Below are 15,261 nucleotides of genomic sequence, written 5' to 3'. Positions count from 1 at the left end.
CAAACCCTGTTTTGCCTGTCCTTTCGACTTGGACGACAATCGTACTTGCGTGGGAGGCAACGAGGAAGAAAAAAGATACACCCCGCTATCCCTCGGTCACTGTCACGGGTACTCACCGATCTAGTTACGAGAACCAACGGCCTCCGCGTCCCGCTGCCCCCAGTGTCTTGAGCTTCCGGGCATCTCTCGATATCCCCTTTCCCGAAACATCTGACCTCCGCCCCCGCGCCGCCTGCCTCATCGTCGGCTCGTACGCGCGCTCGCTTTGCCCGTCTCTGACTTTCCATCCATCCTCCGAGTGCGGCGAGCTGATTCGCCTCGGGCCGTCTTGCAAACATGCCCTGCTTCAAAGGCATCGCCGTGAGCATACATGCCAACGGTGCGCCTCTCCCCGAGCATGGCATGCAGAAACAGTCGCGCCTGTCGAGAATCAGCACCTACATACCAGTCCCCCAGCCGAGCATCAATCCCGACACCAACAAGCCCGAGCCTGCCAAATTCGCAATTTCCATTACTTTGCTCACACCCGGCTTGCCTATCCCTTACTCGACGCCTAAGCCAACAGAGAGCAACCCCTACCCGAAGCCGCAGTTTGTTGGCGGCCTTCCCACCGCTGCTCATGGCCCCTCCAAGTTCTCCGGCGTCGTCAATCCTTACATCCCCATGACAAACTCCGAAAATGAGACGATAGCCGCATACATATACTTCGACGGCAGATCCAAGGAAGAGGTTGCCACGCTTCTGCGCCCGGGTGAAGAGACATGGGTCAACAGCCGTTGGGTCCAAATCCCCGACTCGGAGGGCGGCGGTCTCGCCGAGCGCGAGTTCCTCTTCCGCGAGGTTGGACTCGAACGCTGGCTCAACGGCCTGGACCTGCAAGGCCATGACGCCGCCGAGAAGCTGGAACGTCGCCGCCAAAAGTTTGAGAAAAGACGCCGACGTCAAAAGGCTACCACGGGTGCTACCAGCATGCAGGTCGAAGAGGGCTCCAATGGCCCTCGGGATACCCTCCGCTACGGCGCCGATGACGGCTCCCCTGTTGAAGCCGTCTTTGGCGAAGATGATTCTGATTCGTTGTCTGATGATGACGATATTCCCGAAGCAACCGGTCAGATCAAGGTTCTCATGTTCCGTGTGCTTGCTTCGGGCGAAATCAAAAAGGGAGAGTACTCGCCTCAGTTCGATGCTCACGATGACGATGACGATACAGCATCGGGTAATCAGGGCAACGGACAAGGCGGTGTTGATGCTGATGTCGAACACACCACAAGCTTTGCAAAACCCAAGACGCTGGACCCGAAGACCATCAGCACCCAGACTGTTACGGGTATTGACGGCCCGGACAAGCCATACGCCTCCTTCACGTTCTTCTATCGTGGGGAGAGTAAGCAAGATTCCACCCATCAAGCGGAAGTGTTGTCTGCGCAAAGCTAACGACCCATGCAGGACAACTCCAGAAGATCGGTATCATCGCTTCTTCCAAAGCGACCCAGGCAACGCCGGGGTCGGCTAAGCGTCGGTCTGGACAACTAGACTTTTCCAATCTCGGGCCATTGAAAACGTCTGGAACTGTTGGCTTTTCAGCCTTCAGAGACCAGGATACTGAAGCAACTCGAAGACGAAAGGCCCGCAAGAAGAGCAACGGCAATGTTGGGGGGGCTTTAAATGACGACAGCGACGAAGATGACGATGAGAGTGAACTCATTGGCAAGATGCGGGATATCGATGAAAAAGACGTTCACAATAAGCTTGCTCCCGAGGATGTTAAGTCTCAGGGGGAGCTTGCAGACGGTGTAAACCGCATTCACGTATGCTACACTGTATCCTGCCACACGTGAGGCATTCATCTGACTTTGTTTGGACAGCTCAAGAGGGCGCACTCGACAGAACCTGATCGCTCTGGAAATGTGGGTGGCGCGAGCAGTGCCGCTCAGTCTGGTTCGTTTGCGGGCCCATCGGCCACCACCGCCGTAGGCAATGGCCAATCTGATGCGCGCGCTGGTCATCAGAGCGCCGGCCATGATACGACAGTCGAGGCAACGATCGGAAGCCCCTTGAAGAAGCATCGCCCGAGTATCACCGCTGGAGACAGTCAGCTTCAGGCGCAATCTGGGAGATCAAACATAGGATTTGATGACGTCTCGAACCGCGGTGCCGCCGTGCAATCTAGCCGGACAGATACGTCAACTGCCCATCTGGAGGAGGAAGAGTTATGATGAACATGCTGCGCCCACGCAGCTGAGACATGCGGAAAACACGAAGGGAGGCCATACCTACTCTAGAAACGGCGTGGTCACATCTCGGCTGCATACCATAGAGAGCGTTTGTTTCTGGGCAGTGCTCACTCGTGGGGAGGGTGTGAGGAGTTAAAGGTCGCCGATCCCTTGGCCGCTTGGGTCGCTTCACATATTGTATGCTGGAGTCTCAAGTCGCTTGAAGCTTTGAGCCATGGAAATGACCTATTGGACATTAATACGCCCTATTCAGCGTATTGACAAAGCCTTATATGAGAATCGGGTTTTCATCGACCCATGGCGCTGGCTGTCTCTTAGAAGACGATCAGAAACTTCGCCGGCGATCGTTTGTCCAACTTCAGGCTTCGATGCACGTATCTTGGTATGCAGTGTCATTGGATTTGAGGTGTCGCACTTCCCTTGGTATTTTATAGGAGATCATCAGCGTGTTGAAGCGCGGTGATACATGCGCAAAGAGTAGATCACCAACCATGTCGTTCGACTCCATTCTTATTATACACCATGAAAGACTTCCTGCCAGTAAATGCTATGGGACAGGCACTGGAATAGAAAAGTAACAGAGCAAAGACAACCCCGATGTGTTCTTGCATTTCCAGGGTTAGAACTCCTCGACTCTGTTCTCTGGGTCGACCTGCGTGGCCCCATTGCAGTCAGATGCGCCCAGCAACTTTAACCAACGTCCCTCATATTAGTCTTCCCAGACAGTGCATTACCTCATCAAATTCTATCACCTAAGCCACGCCACTCGACTCTTGCATTCAGTTTTCATCCTTCAAACCTTGTACCAGCTCCAAATCCTCATCTCTTCTTGAAGCCTCAAACTTGTAGCAAACCTGCGCTCTTTCGCCTCCGCGAACCATTATTCTTCGCGGCGCCTGTAGTTACATCGAAGCCGTTCGCTGCCGCCGCTAAGGGTCCCAAGGCACTCCCCCCCCCCCCCCCCCCCCCCCCCCTAGATGTCGACAAAGATGAGACAACGCCCACAAGAGTGAATGCAGCGATATTCCGTCAGACTACGATTCAGATGGCTTCGCAGCAGGATCTACAAGAGCTCCTAAGGATCATCACCTCCCGAAAAGGAGTGTCAATGATGGCCGCTATGGGCCAAGTCAAAGCCCTGCAGGCCAGAGACCTACGGAGGTATGTTTCCCGATAACTCCTTCTGGTTTCTTTCCCATCAAAGTCTCATTCGCACAAAACCGACAGCATAAAACAGATAAGCGAGGCTCCTTTTGACGTAGTCGAGAGCGCCTTGGGAGATTCGAAGGCGGCCAAGTCTCTTCAGACCGCTTGCAAGGTGCATTTGAAACGACCAAGTACCAAACGAGCCGGTGAATCGCTAACTGCCGACGGCGACAAACGTGCGAAGAACCGACACGACGGCAGCAGTGCCGAGGCTGTATGTCAAAGTGCAGAGAAGCTGGAGGATGCCTTGGCTCTTCCCATCGTCACAGATGAATGGGAGATCGCCAAGGCGCTGATTTACACCAACCGGGCACCAATTATGTTGGCTTTTGTCGTCGAACTTCTTCGATGCACTATGCCTTTGCAGCCTTTGTCAAGTCGTCTCAGTTTGGCCCAGGCAGTCGTAAGCGCAAATGCCAGGACTAAGGCCGTCGACATTGGGTTGGCTAACACTTCTGACAACGATGCCTCCTGGGGTGAAGGGCAACCAAAAGTCAGCATTATGGGCAGGTTGATAGCCGTCCTCAAGCGGGGTGACTACCAGTTGGCAGCCGAGGAAGTGGTGGCGGCTCCAGCAACCTTCGATGGCACCTCGGGTGCTGTACCTCGAATGGCAACGAAACCGTCGGATGCGGCGGTGCATAAGTGTGCCATCGCGGTTTCGAAATCGCCGTGGTCCATCAGTCGCCAAATCACTTTCAAGTCTTCGACTTTTGTTGCGCGAGTTGCGAGTGTTGATAATGTTGGGCAGGCGTCGGCTCTTACCCGCTCACTGCTCTCGTCCGAGCCACTCCTACAGACGGCGACGCACAACGCCTGGGGTTTTCGAATTCAGGAGCAGAAACACTGGGGAGGGGTTGGGGAAGTGCGCGAAAGATGTGAAGATGATGGAGAAACAGGCTGCGGCCAATTCATCCTACGGTTGATGAGAGAGGCTAGCGTCACCAACGTCGTGGTCGTGCTGAGCAGATGGTTTGGAGGCGAAATGTTAGGCCCGGATCGCTGGAGGCTTATGAGGAACGTCATCACGGAGGCGCTCTCTCAAAGACTACGGCTTCCCCAGAGCGAGGTTGGTGCTGAGCGCGTAGCGCTCTGGGCACTTGATCTCCAAAGGCTGGCAGGAAGCGGTAACGTACGAAGTGCAGATGATGGAAATCGTACAGTCACTGGCGCTCCGATCTTTCGCCCGGAATCGGCCCGGTCGTATTTGCTGAAGAGCTTTGCCTCCAGTCAGAACGAGAATGATGCAACAAGTCCAGGCGGGGAGAACTGTTTGGAAAGAAGTATATCGCGGGCTGGGGGGGGGAAGCTCAGCAAATCGGAAGCAGAGGCCGAGAAGCTTCGAAACCTTGGCCGGCTTCTGGGGGCTTTCAGGTTACTATTCGAAAGCTGGAGCGACCTGACCCCTCCCGAGTTGAACCGGAGGGCATTCTCGTGGTACGCCGCGATCCGGCCAGAGGTAGAGCCGGGAATAGCAGGGTGGGGTGCAAAAGGCTGTCTGAGGCTCAGTGACATACTCCATTTACGTCGGAGCAACTCCGAGGGAAGCGGGGAGGAGTGACATCTTGATCTGCCTGGTTCGACTCTCACGTCCTCTCGTATGTAGAGAGCATCATACTCAATTCTGTCTTTCGATACAAATGACCGAGCACGGAAACGATCTTGCTAAAAACATAGCAATGTTCATGCGTCACTCACTCCAAGCTGACGTGCAGTGCAAGAGGGGTGTGGCAGGGAGCTAGGGACGGAAGGGCAGTAAACACCAGGGCAGATCGCCGTGCTTCATACTTTTTCCTACTACAGAATATTCATATTTGCCAGGATGGTGCGCTCCTAGCTAATGGTGTACAATGTAAACCAAATGGCCTATAAACATAGAAGTGATGGAGTTAAGCAAACACAGCACGACCGGTGCCAACGCGTCCGGTTGACTATCCGGTCCCACCCTGACTCTCACCTTCGGCCCACCCCATTGTCAACTGAGCACCGGTCAGGTACCGCCTCACCAAACATTGACTCCCATCGATTGAACACAACCAACCGAATTCCACGGAGGTAACTGCTCCCAAACCCCAGCCAATCTCACCTACTTCCAACACCATCCTCTCGGCCCAGCGATACGAAATATACTGCTCTGTTTCTCTTGACAGCAAACTCGGCCGATGCTACGCAATGCAACCCGGGCTGGATGCCCTAGATGGAGATTGTCTGCTAGACTTCCCTCGGCTCTGCAAAGATTAGCTTCAACTCGATCGATGAGACAGAATTCGAAGCCTTCTCAACAGTCGGTTCTACCTACCAATAACGCATACCCAGCCATACTCGCTTGCTTACAATGGCATAGAATGAAACAGGCCAAAACTTACTCTCCTCGCCGCGCTAACCCGACCCCGTCCTCAACTCCAGCCCCTGCTCTCGAAACTGCCGATATTATATTCAAGGCCAGGAAGACACCCTTGCTCGCATCCGGTGTTGTGGCTTTGGGCCTGGGCATATACATAAGCCTCCTGGTCTCCTCACTCTGTTCGTCGCCTTGCTGCCAAGGTTCGGAATCAGGCCCAGATACTGTTCCCAAAGGGCGTCCCAGCAATGTCTTTACCAAGGAGTCGGCTCGGAAATTCGACCAGAGTCTCGATGGCTCTGAGTGGTTGATGGGTATCACTGCTTTGCGGCGCAAACTAGCTGCAGAGGCTTCGGGACATGTGCTCGAGGTCGCAATCGGCACCGGTCGAAACTTGTCATATTACGACTGGAGCACCATCCTTCAACCCGAATCACCGTCTGCATCGTCGACCGGACTCCAACACACAACAGCAGCTAAAGCCGTAGACCGCTCTGTTAATGTCGCGGCGGCGCCGATTCTCTCGTACACTGGAGTTGACATCTCGGGCGAGATGCTGGGCGTCGCCATAGACAAGCTTGCGCAAATGGTTCCCCAACTGGCAGGCGTTGAGTCTCAAGCCCAACAACAGTCCCTACCTGCACAGAGCCACTGGGGAGTATACTCCTATCTATCGAACAAGTTGAGGGTTTTCCAGTCTGACATACACGTTTTCATTCCTCCCCCACCGGAGCAAATCTCGACGTCAACAAAGTATGACTTTGTCTGCTCAACATTCTCGCTGTGTAGTGTTCGCGATCCCAAACAAGTGATTCGGGACCTAGCCAACATGGTGAAGCCGGATACTGGCAGAATTATCCTCGTCGAGCATGGCCGAGGGTGGTGGGGTTTCGTCAACGGTTTGCTAGACAGGTCGGCGGCTTCACACTTCAAGAGTAAGCCCGCCCTCTCAGATTCACTCGCCGGACTTGACTCAAGCTTTTCTTTCCCCTAGAGTACGGGTGCTGGTGGAATCGAGATATCGCTCATATTATCGAAAGCGCAGCTGAGTCGCTGCCCGAGCTCGAAGTAGTCAAACTCGATCGCCCATACATCACTCAACTCGGAACTACCTTGTGGGTTGAATTGAGAGTGTCGCACACCTCTTAACGACTGGGCTGGTTTTGCGAAACTTGAATCTCGTCTACTTTCCATCCTTGTCGTTAGGAGGATGGGGCAATGGACAGGGGGGGAATCACGAATATTCAAGTTGTCAAGTGGTCGACGACGTCCCCTAAAGGTGTGAGGACAGGAGAGGTCTGTTTATTTCATTTCAGTCATACATACCCCAAAACCTCTTCCGCTCCTAGCCCAGCCCACCAACCTGAACGCCAAAGCTTTCATAGACACCCGACGGATGAGCCTGTTGTACAATATTGATGATACATGGCGTCCGCTCAGCCTTTGCTCCTGTGTCTGAGAGCCAAAATGGCTCGCCAAAGAGTTAAAAGAATCACCACATACCCCTGTTCTCGTTCTTTTCCATTTGCGTAATCGTCCACTTTCAATCTCTCGTTTTGAATCCGTTCAGCGCAGAAACAAGGTGTTTCGACAAAATTCTCGAGTCCGCGACATCCTCTGCGGACAACTGGCTGGCGTTGTGAGACGCGACGTGGAACAGTTCTCAGCTTCACGTTACACATCACGGCCATTAACAAGAGTCCAGCAAACAGTCAAGCTCATCGAGTTCAATGTTCTCGGGGCAATGATCCCACTCTAGTAGGCTCCCCAACTTGAACCAGCTTTCGCTGTCGTTCTCTTTTCGTGCGCTCGAAGGCACCGATGCCTTGATAACTGGACTGTTAATGAATTGATGCGTGGGAATAGTCCCATTGCCGACTGCTGCGCCGTGTTTCTCGTCAAACATGCCATCGTCCCGTGCCGATTCATAGGCATTGGTAGAGTGCTCAACGCTGCCTGTTAACGAAAGCTCACGGGCCAGCTTGCGCTTCTGGAGCCCATCGGCTGTCTGTGTAAACTCGCGCTCATCCTTTTCCAAGGGAGGCGACGCACTTCGGTGGCTTCTCGAGTACCGGAGGCTGCTGGGTAGTGATCCAACCGGTGTAGTGGGCATGGCGAAGTCATCGTCACCTTCGTCGAGTTCGTGAGAGGACAAGTCGACCTCGGGAGACGGGCTCAATTCTCTGCGGCGAAGGTCGACATCTTCGCCATCCTCAGAGCCTGATGAGATACTTGAGAGCGATGGGGATATGACAGCCCTCTGGATGTACGCAGGAGAGTCCGGGAAGGGCTGTCTTGGACTCGTTGTAAGGTAGAAATATGTCCGGCGCGGGTGTACCGTCTCCTGTTCCTTGCCTAGCGGGCATGGTGCCAGAGCCCTCCAGCAAGAGCGCTTCAGGTACGCGGTGAGGCGGGAAGAGATGATGGCGCAAGGATTCGCGGAGCTTTATAGAAAGTTAGCATGTCGGCCAGAGCGAAAGGGGTTGTGTGGGACAATATTACTTCTTCACAATAGGAACTTGTTGCGACAGGACGGTGGCCAGTTCCCTGACTAAATGAGGACGATTACAAGTCATCTGTAATTGGATAATGACAGCCTCGACAACCTCGTCGTTGATTCGATCGAGATCTATTTGCTTCATGGCCAAGCCGTCGCTGGTGGCATCTTGCATCTCAATATTTTCCGGGGGCGGTGATGGGGGCGGCTTGTGGTCTAGCATGACCTGTTCATCTGGGCGCTTGTGTGATGCATGTCTATGCCGCGATCCATCATCCCCGAGGGAGCGTTTCAGTCTCTTATTCGGATACGAAGCTGGTGTGATTGTAATGCGGCTTCCCAGGTTCTCGGAAACGGTTCGATTCGGGGTGACCACAGCAGGGCTACGGGATGGATGGCTACCTGGGACGTGAATACCCAAGGACGGCAGAGACAGTGACTTGCGACGAGTATTGTACGGCATCTTGGCGACAGGTTGTGGGATGAAGCCAGAGCTAGGTGTATTTTGGTAACGGAGGTAAAGTAACTCTTGTGGTAAAAACATACAATGACAGGAAGAAGAAGGGGTCGAACACGGGTGGGCGAATGGGGGGTTGGTAATAATGAACTTGTCTTAGGGGTCCTCTCAGTGTTTGGGGGATAGGATGGATTTGCGTGCTGGGCAACGACATTATACTGGGAAGAGCTCACATCCGAATCTTTTTTTTTTCTGGTTTTTCCCCGCTGTTTTTTCACGCGACCCCTGATCGCAGACGTAAGGGGTGCACAAAAGTGGAAATGGTGCCACGTCTCCACCTTTGCATGCCGATGCAAGTAGACATGTACTTAAAAAGAGTTTTTTTGTGTTTCTTTGCGGGGCTATGCCTATGTACAGTAATAGTGACGCAGCCCTCCTGGTAGCCTGTTGCAGGCAGACAGGTGTAGTGGGCTGCGCGACAGGAGGACCAAAGGCCACGGCTGTGAGGAGTAGCGTCACGTGACACTAGGCTGAAGGGCCAGCGAAGGGGCTGCTGACTTACACAGCTCTATAGTGTAATGAAGCAGGAAACAGGTAAAGCAAAAGGCAAAAGGCAAGGCAAAGCAAAAGGCAGGTATAATTAAGTATATCTCTTTATAGTTAACTCTTCCTTAGGGAAGATTTACAGTATATAAGACTATAAACTCTATAGGTAGGTAGATTTATATTTACTAGTAGTTAGTATAAGAGTTTAGCTAGGAAACTAGCTAGAGATACTTTAGCTAAAGTATATAGGCTATAATTACTCTTCTATACTTAAAGGGAAGTTTCATTATAATATTTAGAATCTTTAAGTAAAAATAATATAATAGAACTATACTATCTTTTTCTAATATATTTCTATATAATTAAGTACTTTTAGCTATACTTTTATAAATTCTTTACTTTTTCTTCCTAAAAGTAATTTATATAAATTAAAATTAAAAAATTTACAATTTCCTATAATATACTTATATAGTAAGTTACCTATTATAGTAAATTACCTACTTTTCCTAACTTTTTTATATTTTATTTAAATTAATTAAACTATAATATATAAAATTAATTAAAGTTAATATACTTATATAGTAAGTAAGCTAATATAGTAAGTGGGCTACTTTCCTCTACTCTTCTACCTTTTATATAAATTAATTAAACTATAATATATAAAATTAATTAGAACTACTCCTTATTCTCTTCCTAATTACTATTCTAAATTACTTTATAAATTTATAAATTACATTTAGGCTTTCTATAATTAATATATATATATAGTAAGTTAGTTATTATAGTAAGTTAGTTATTATAGTAAGTTAGCTACCTCCTCTTACTCTCTAGCTATTTATATAAGTTAATTAAGTAGTATTATATAAAATTAATTAAAACTACTTATTATTCTCTTCTTTAGAAGTCTCTTATACAACTTAATATATTTATATATTATATTTAGTCTTTCTATAATTACTATATTACTAATTATACAATTTACCTCCCTCTATATAAGCCCCCTCTTAATATATATTTTTACCTCTAGTATTAATAATATTCTTCTCTACTTAAATTACCTCTACTTTAGCTATATTAAGGGACTCTCTAAAATATAATTAAGTTTTCTTAACTCTCTAGTACTTACTTAGTATTTTATTTACTATATAAAATTTATAGTACTTAGCTTTAATTTAATTTAAGAATGCTAATTTAACTAGTATAGAATTAATTAGATCCAGCAGTTAAGACTAGTTATACAATACAAAAAAAATAGTAGTAAAAAGCCTAATATAAGTACTATACCCTATTCTTATGCTATTAACTTAGTAAGGTAGCTTATTTAAGAATACACAGTACTATAGGATTAGTATAGTCTATTAGAGATAGCTTTACTACTATTAAGGTCTATACTATTAAGATTAAGAACTCTTAACTATAGAAGTATTAAATCTTAAGATGCAGGCTTTTTAAATATATATAGTTAGTAAGGATAGAATCTCCTTTACTGCAATTTGCAAAACCTGCAATTTAGATAAATTATCCCTTAGCTTTATAAAACTTACTAAAGTAACTAAATTAAATCCTTCTTTCTAATTTAATTAAGCTATATTCTTAGTTATAGTTATACTTAATATAGACAACCCCTTTAACCTACCCTACTCTCTTAACTATAACCCCTTAGAGGTTGTACAGTAGTTAATAGTAGCTTAAATAAGTACTATTATTAAATAATACAGAGGGAAATTATTATACAGTATTATTACTATTAATACTAGAATAGATAATTATACTGTAATTAATATTGCAAGTATTAAATTAGTACTCTTTCTTCTCTACAGCCTAGTAGCTAATTTAAGCCTAATTATTAGAATAAGGTAGATTCTATAGTAGAGGCTCTACTTCTTTATTAGTAGGATAGCCTAGTAGTAGGAGGACATTTTAAGAATTGCAATAATTAAGTAATACTTAGGCTAGCTGTAGGCTGTAATTTATACTATCTAGTAGGTGTAGTACAATTAATAAGAGATATTATTAGAAGATTATTAGTAGAAAACTTAATGCAATTATTATACTTAATATACTTTACTAAATTCTAGAAAAATAAAAATACATTTATATAATGCGTAGCTTAAAAGGGTATACTTAGCTTTAATAAGAGTTAATTTATATTCTAATTTACTAATACTTTTAATTTATAAATTAATTACTTTATATAAATAAATTAATAAATTATGTTAATAATTTATAATTCCTTTCTTAAGTAATATAGAATTTTATATAGTATTATATATTATAATTAGTATGTTGAAATTCTAGAAGTTCTAATTACTTAAGTATAAATTAAATAGTATTAGTATTTTTAGCTTAAAATTTAAGTAGAAAATAACTACTTCTAAATTAAAAAGAATAAAATTAGTCTATTTAAAATTAACTTATATATTTTCTTTACTTATTAAAGTAAAAGAGGCTATTTTACTAGTAGGAAAAAAAGTATTCTTAATAATATATATAATTTGCATTTATTTTATTTTCTTAATATTCTTATTATATAGTACTTTTAGTAGACTAAAGTAGCTAGTATTAAGAAGCTAGAGCTTTTATAATAAATAGGGAGGTATATAAAAAGTAATAATACTATATTCTATATAATATATATATATAGTAAATTGTAGATTATAGTAAGTTGTATATCTCTTATTACTAGTAAAAGTACTATTTTTTTCTATTTATTAAAAATTGAATTCTTAACTAATAAAGGCCTAATTTTAAGATTTAAACTATAATACGAGTTAGAATATAGTAAATAATAGTATAGAAATTATTATCCCTCTCTAATTTTAAGTTTATAGTAATTCTCTTATTTAGAGACTTAAATAAGAGGTAGGGTTACTTAATAAGACTAGAGTAGGATAATAGTTTCTATACTATTATTTACTATACTCTAACTCTTATTGTAGCTTAAATCTTTAAACTAGGCCTTTTTTAATTAAGAAATTTAGTTTTTAATAAATAAGTACAAATAGGGCTTTTACTAATAATAAGAGATATATAACTTACTATAATTTGCAACTTACTATATATATATATATTAGTAATTATTAAATTTAGTAAATTTATAATTATTATAATTATTAAGAATTAGAAATTAAAAAGTACTCTTTATATAAGACTTTATATACTTTTTAAAATACTATAGCTAATTTAAGCTAATCTTATTTATAGTCTATTTATCTTTACTAGAGTAAAAATACTATTAGAGTAGGAATTAACTATTAGTATACTAAAAGAGAAAGTAATATTTACTCTTAATAATAATATTTAAAAGTAGTATTTAGTTATTTATATATATACTCTAAATAATAGAAATTATTTTGTAATTACTAAGCTACTTTATATAAGGCTTTCTATAGTAATTAAAAAATTATAATAATTTTTGTATACATTAGTATTCCTATTAAGAAGCCTATTTTATTAAAATTATAAATATTATTATTATAAATTCTATACTTTATAATTATATTTTATATAAGGGTAAACTAGACTTATACAATTATAGAATTCTTAATTAATACTCTCTAATAATTAATTCTATATTAAAAATGTAATTTTAATTATAATTAATATTATATAAATTTCTCTACTTATTAGAGTCTAATATATATTATATTGTATTTATTAAGGAGGTAATTAGCTATATTCTATATATTATTAAGTTGCAGTAGAAATACTTAATTAATTAAATTAGTAACTTATTTGAGAATTACTATTTTTTCTAATTTAATTTTATTTTTTAATTTTAATTATATTTCTTATTATAGTAGTTATTCAATATATTAATTATAAAGTATTATTCTTAGAATATTGCAAATAGAAGTAGCCTTCTATATAAATAATTTAAGTCTTTTTTAATATCTTAAAGTATAAGGAGAATACAGCTTTTATTTAAAGTAAAATTTATTATTATATATATAGAGTAAAGCTAAGAGGAAGAGGGAAGGTATAGAAGGAAGAGGAAGTAGGTAAATTACTATAATAAGTAACTTACTATATATATATATTATAATTAGTATCTTTGCATTCTAGAAGCCTTAGCTAATTAACTATAAAATTAAGAGTATTAGTATTTTTAGCTTAAAATTTAATTAAGAGATAACTACTTTAGAATTAAAAAGTATAAAGCTTACTTATTTAAAATTAACTTGTATATTATCTTCCCCTATTAAAGTAAAGAGTACTACTTTAAAAGTAGGAAAGAAATTATCCTTAGTAATATATAAAATTTGCATTTATATTATTTTTTTAATTTCCTTATTATATAAGTACTTTAATAAGCTAAAGTACTTAATATTAAGAGGCTAGAGTTTATATAATAAATAGAGAAGTATATAAAGAGTAATAATACTTTATTCCTTATAGTATTTATTAAAATTAGTTAATTTATAACTATTATAATTATTAAGAATTAAAAAATAATAAAAACTCTTTATATAAGACTTTATATACTAAATTAAGTACTATAGCTAATTTAAGCTAATATTATTTATTACTTATTTATTTTTACTTAAATAAATATACTATATAGCTAGGAATTAGCTATTAGTATACTAAGAGAAAAAGTAATATTTACTCTTTATAATATTATATAGAGGTATTATTTAGCTATTTATATATATACTCTAAATAATAGAAACTTATTTCTAATTACTAAACTACTTTATATAAGGCTTTCCTTTATAGTTAAATATTATAATAACTTTTATGTATAATAGTATTCTTATTAAGAATTTAGTCTTATTAAAAATATAAATATTATTATTAAGTATTCTATACTTTATAATTATATTTTGCATAAGTACAAATTAGCCTTATATTATTATAGAATTCTTAATTAAGGCCCTCTAATAATTAACTTAATATTAAAATTGTATTTTTAATTTAGGAATTCATTATATAAAATTCTCTACTTATTAGGGTCCTATATATATTCTATTATATATATTTAGGAATTAATTAGCTATTTCTTATATATTTTCTTATTATAGAGGGAACTCTTAATTAATTAAATTAATAACTTATTTAAGAATTCCCTCCTCTTTAATTATAATTATTTTTATTAAACTTAATTATCTTTTACTTTATATAATGCATTCTATATATTAATTGTATAGTATTTTGAGAGGACTTTAAAAGTAGAAGTAGCTATCTATACAGATATTTTTAAGTCTTTTTTAAGAGCTTAAATAGTAAGAATAATACGATTTTTAATTAAAGTAGATTATATATTTATATATAGAGGGAAAAATATATAAAGGTTAAAGAGGTAGAAAGTTAGAAAAGTAGGTAACTTACTATAATAGGTAATTTACTATATAGCTACATTATAAAGTTTATTTTTTACTATTTTACTTTACTCTAATTAATAGTTTTATTTATAGCTCTTATTTTTATAAAAAGAGATTTAATATATATAATATAAACTATTACTATAGTATTTAAATAAAATACACTATTATTATTTACTATAGGCTTAATTATATTACCTATAGTATACATATTTTTAAAAGAAGGGTTATTAAGCATTTTATAGGAGGTTTTACTTATAATATCTGTAAAATCTATAAGATCTTCTTCTTCTTCTAGAGTACTTCTTTCCCCTTTATTTAAATCTATAGTATCTACAGTTATATTAGCTATAGAATGCTCTTTATTAGCAAAGGGTATTTCTTCTATTATAGCTCTTTTAGCTATTAGAGCTTTCTACTTTTTATAGAGTAGTTTCTTTTTCTTATTTACCTTTATTTTACTTACTGTAGTATTAATAGTATTAATAGGCTTTTCCTAATTTTTTAGAGTTTTATTTAAATAAAGAAAATGGCAATTTTCTACTATATAGCTTTTCAGCTTATAGTAAGTGCAGAATAACTCTTTCTATTTTTTCTAGAGTTTTTTGTTTATTCCTCTTTTAATAATATTACTATTATTAATATTAGAGGTATAG

The 15,261-nt window shown here is 40.5% G+C and overlaps 4 protein-coding genes across 4 annotated transcripts; 3 read left to right on the top strand and 1 right to left on the bottom strand.

Annotated features, from left to right (window-relative positions):
- Positions 1-336: 336 nt before the first annotated feature.
- CH63R_06374 (uncharacterized protein) lies at positions 337-2,216 on the top strand (the record flags this gene model as incomplete). The annotated part of the gene is made up of 3 exons (XM_018301349.1): positions 337-1,384; positions 1,447-1,808; positions 1,866-2,216. The coding sequence occupies 3 exons, from the start codon at positions 337-339 to the stop codon at positions 2,214-2,216; spliced, it is 1,761 nt and encodes a 586-aa protein (XP_018159199.1).
- Positions 2,217-3,279: 1,063 nt separating this feature from the next.
- On the top strand, positions 3,280-5,001 carry CH63R_06373 (Impact protein; the record flags this gene model as incomplete). Its single annotated transcript, XM_018301348.1, has 2 exons — positions 3,280-3,395; positions 3,462-5,001. The coding sequence occupies 2 exons, from the start codon at positions 3,280-3,282 to the stop codon at positions 4,999-5,001; spliced, it is 1,656 nt and encodes a 551-aa protein (XP_018159198.1).
- Positions 5,002-5,602: 601 nt separating this feature from the next.
- CH63R_06372 (Methyltransferase OMS1) lies at positions 5,603-6,930 on the top strand (the record flags this gene model as incomplete). Its single annotated transcript, XM_018301347.1, has 2 exons — positions 5,603-6,716; positions 6,776-6,930. The coding sequence occupies 2 exons, from the start codon at positions 5,603-5,605 to the stop codon at positions 6,928-6,930; spliced, it is 1,269 nt and encodes a 422-aa protein (XP_018159197.1).
- Positions 6,931-7,471: 541 nt separating this feature from the next.
- On the bottom strand, positions 7,472-8,822 carry CH63R_06371 (Mucin; the record flags this gene model as incomplete). Its single annotated transcript, XM_018301346.1, has 2 exons — positions 7,472-8,225; positions 8,284-8,822. The coding sequence occupies 2 exons, from the start codon at positions 8,820-8,822 to the stop codon at positions 7,472-7,474; spliced, it is 1,293 nt and encodes a 430-aa protein (XP_018159196.1).
- Positions 8,823-15,261: the final 6,439 nt, after the last annotated feature.

Source organism: Colletotrichum higginsianum, chromosome 4 (assembly GCF_001672515.1).
Source record: "Colletotrichum higginsianum IMI 349063 chromosome 4, whole genome shotgun sequence".
In the NCBI taxonomy this organism is placed as follows: domain Eukaryota; kingdom Fungi; phylum Ascomycota; class Sordariomycetes; order Glomerellales; family Glomerellaceae; genus Colletotrichum; species Colletotrichum higginsianum.
This window is presented reverse-complemented; position numbering and strand designations above follow the sequence as displayed.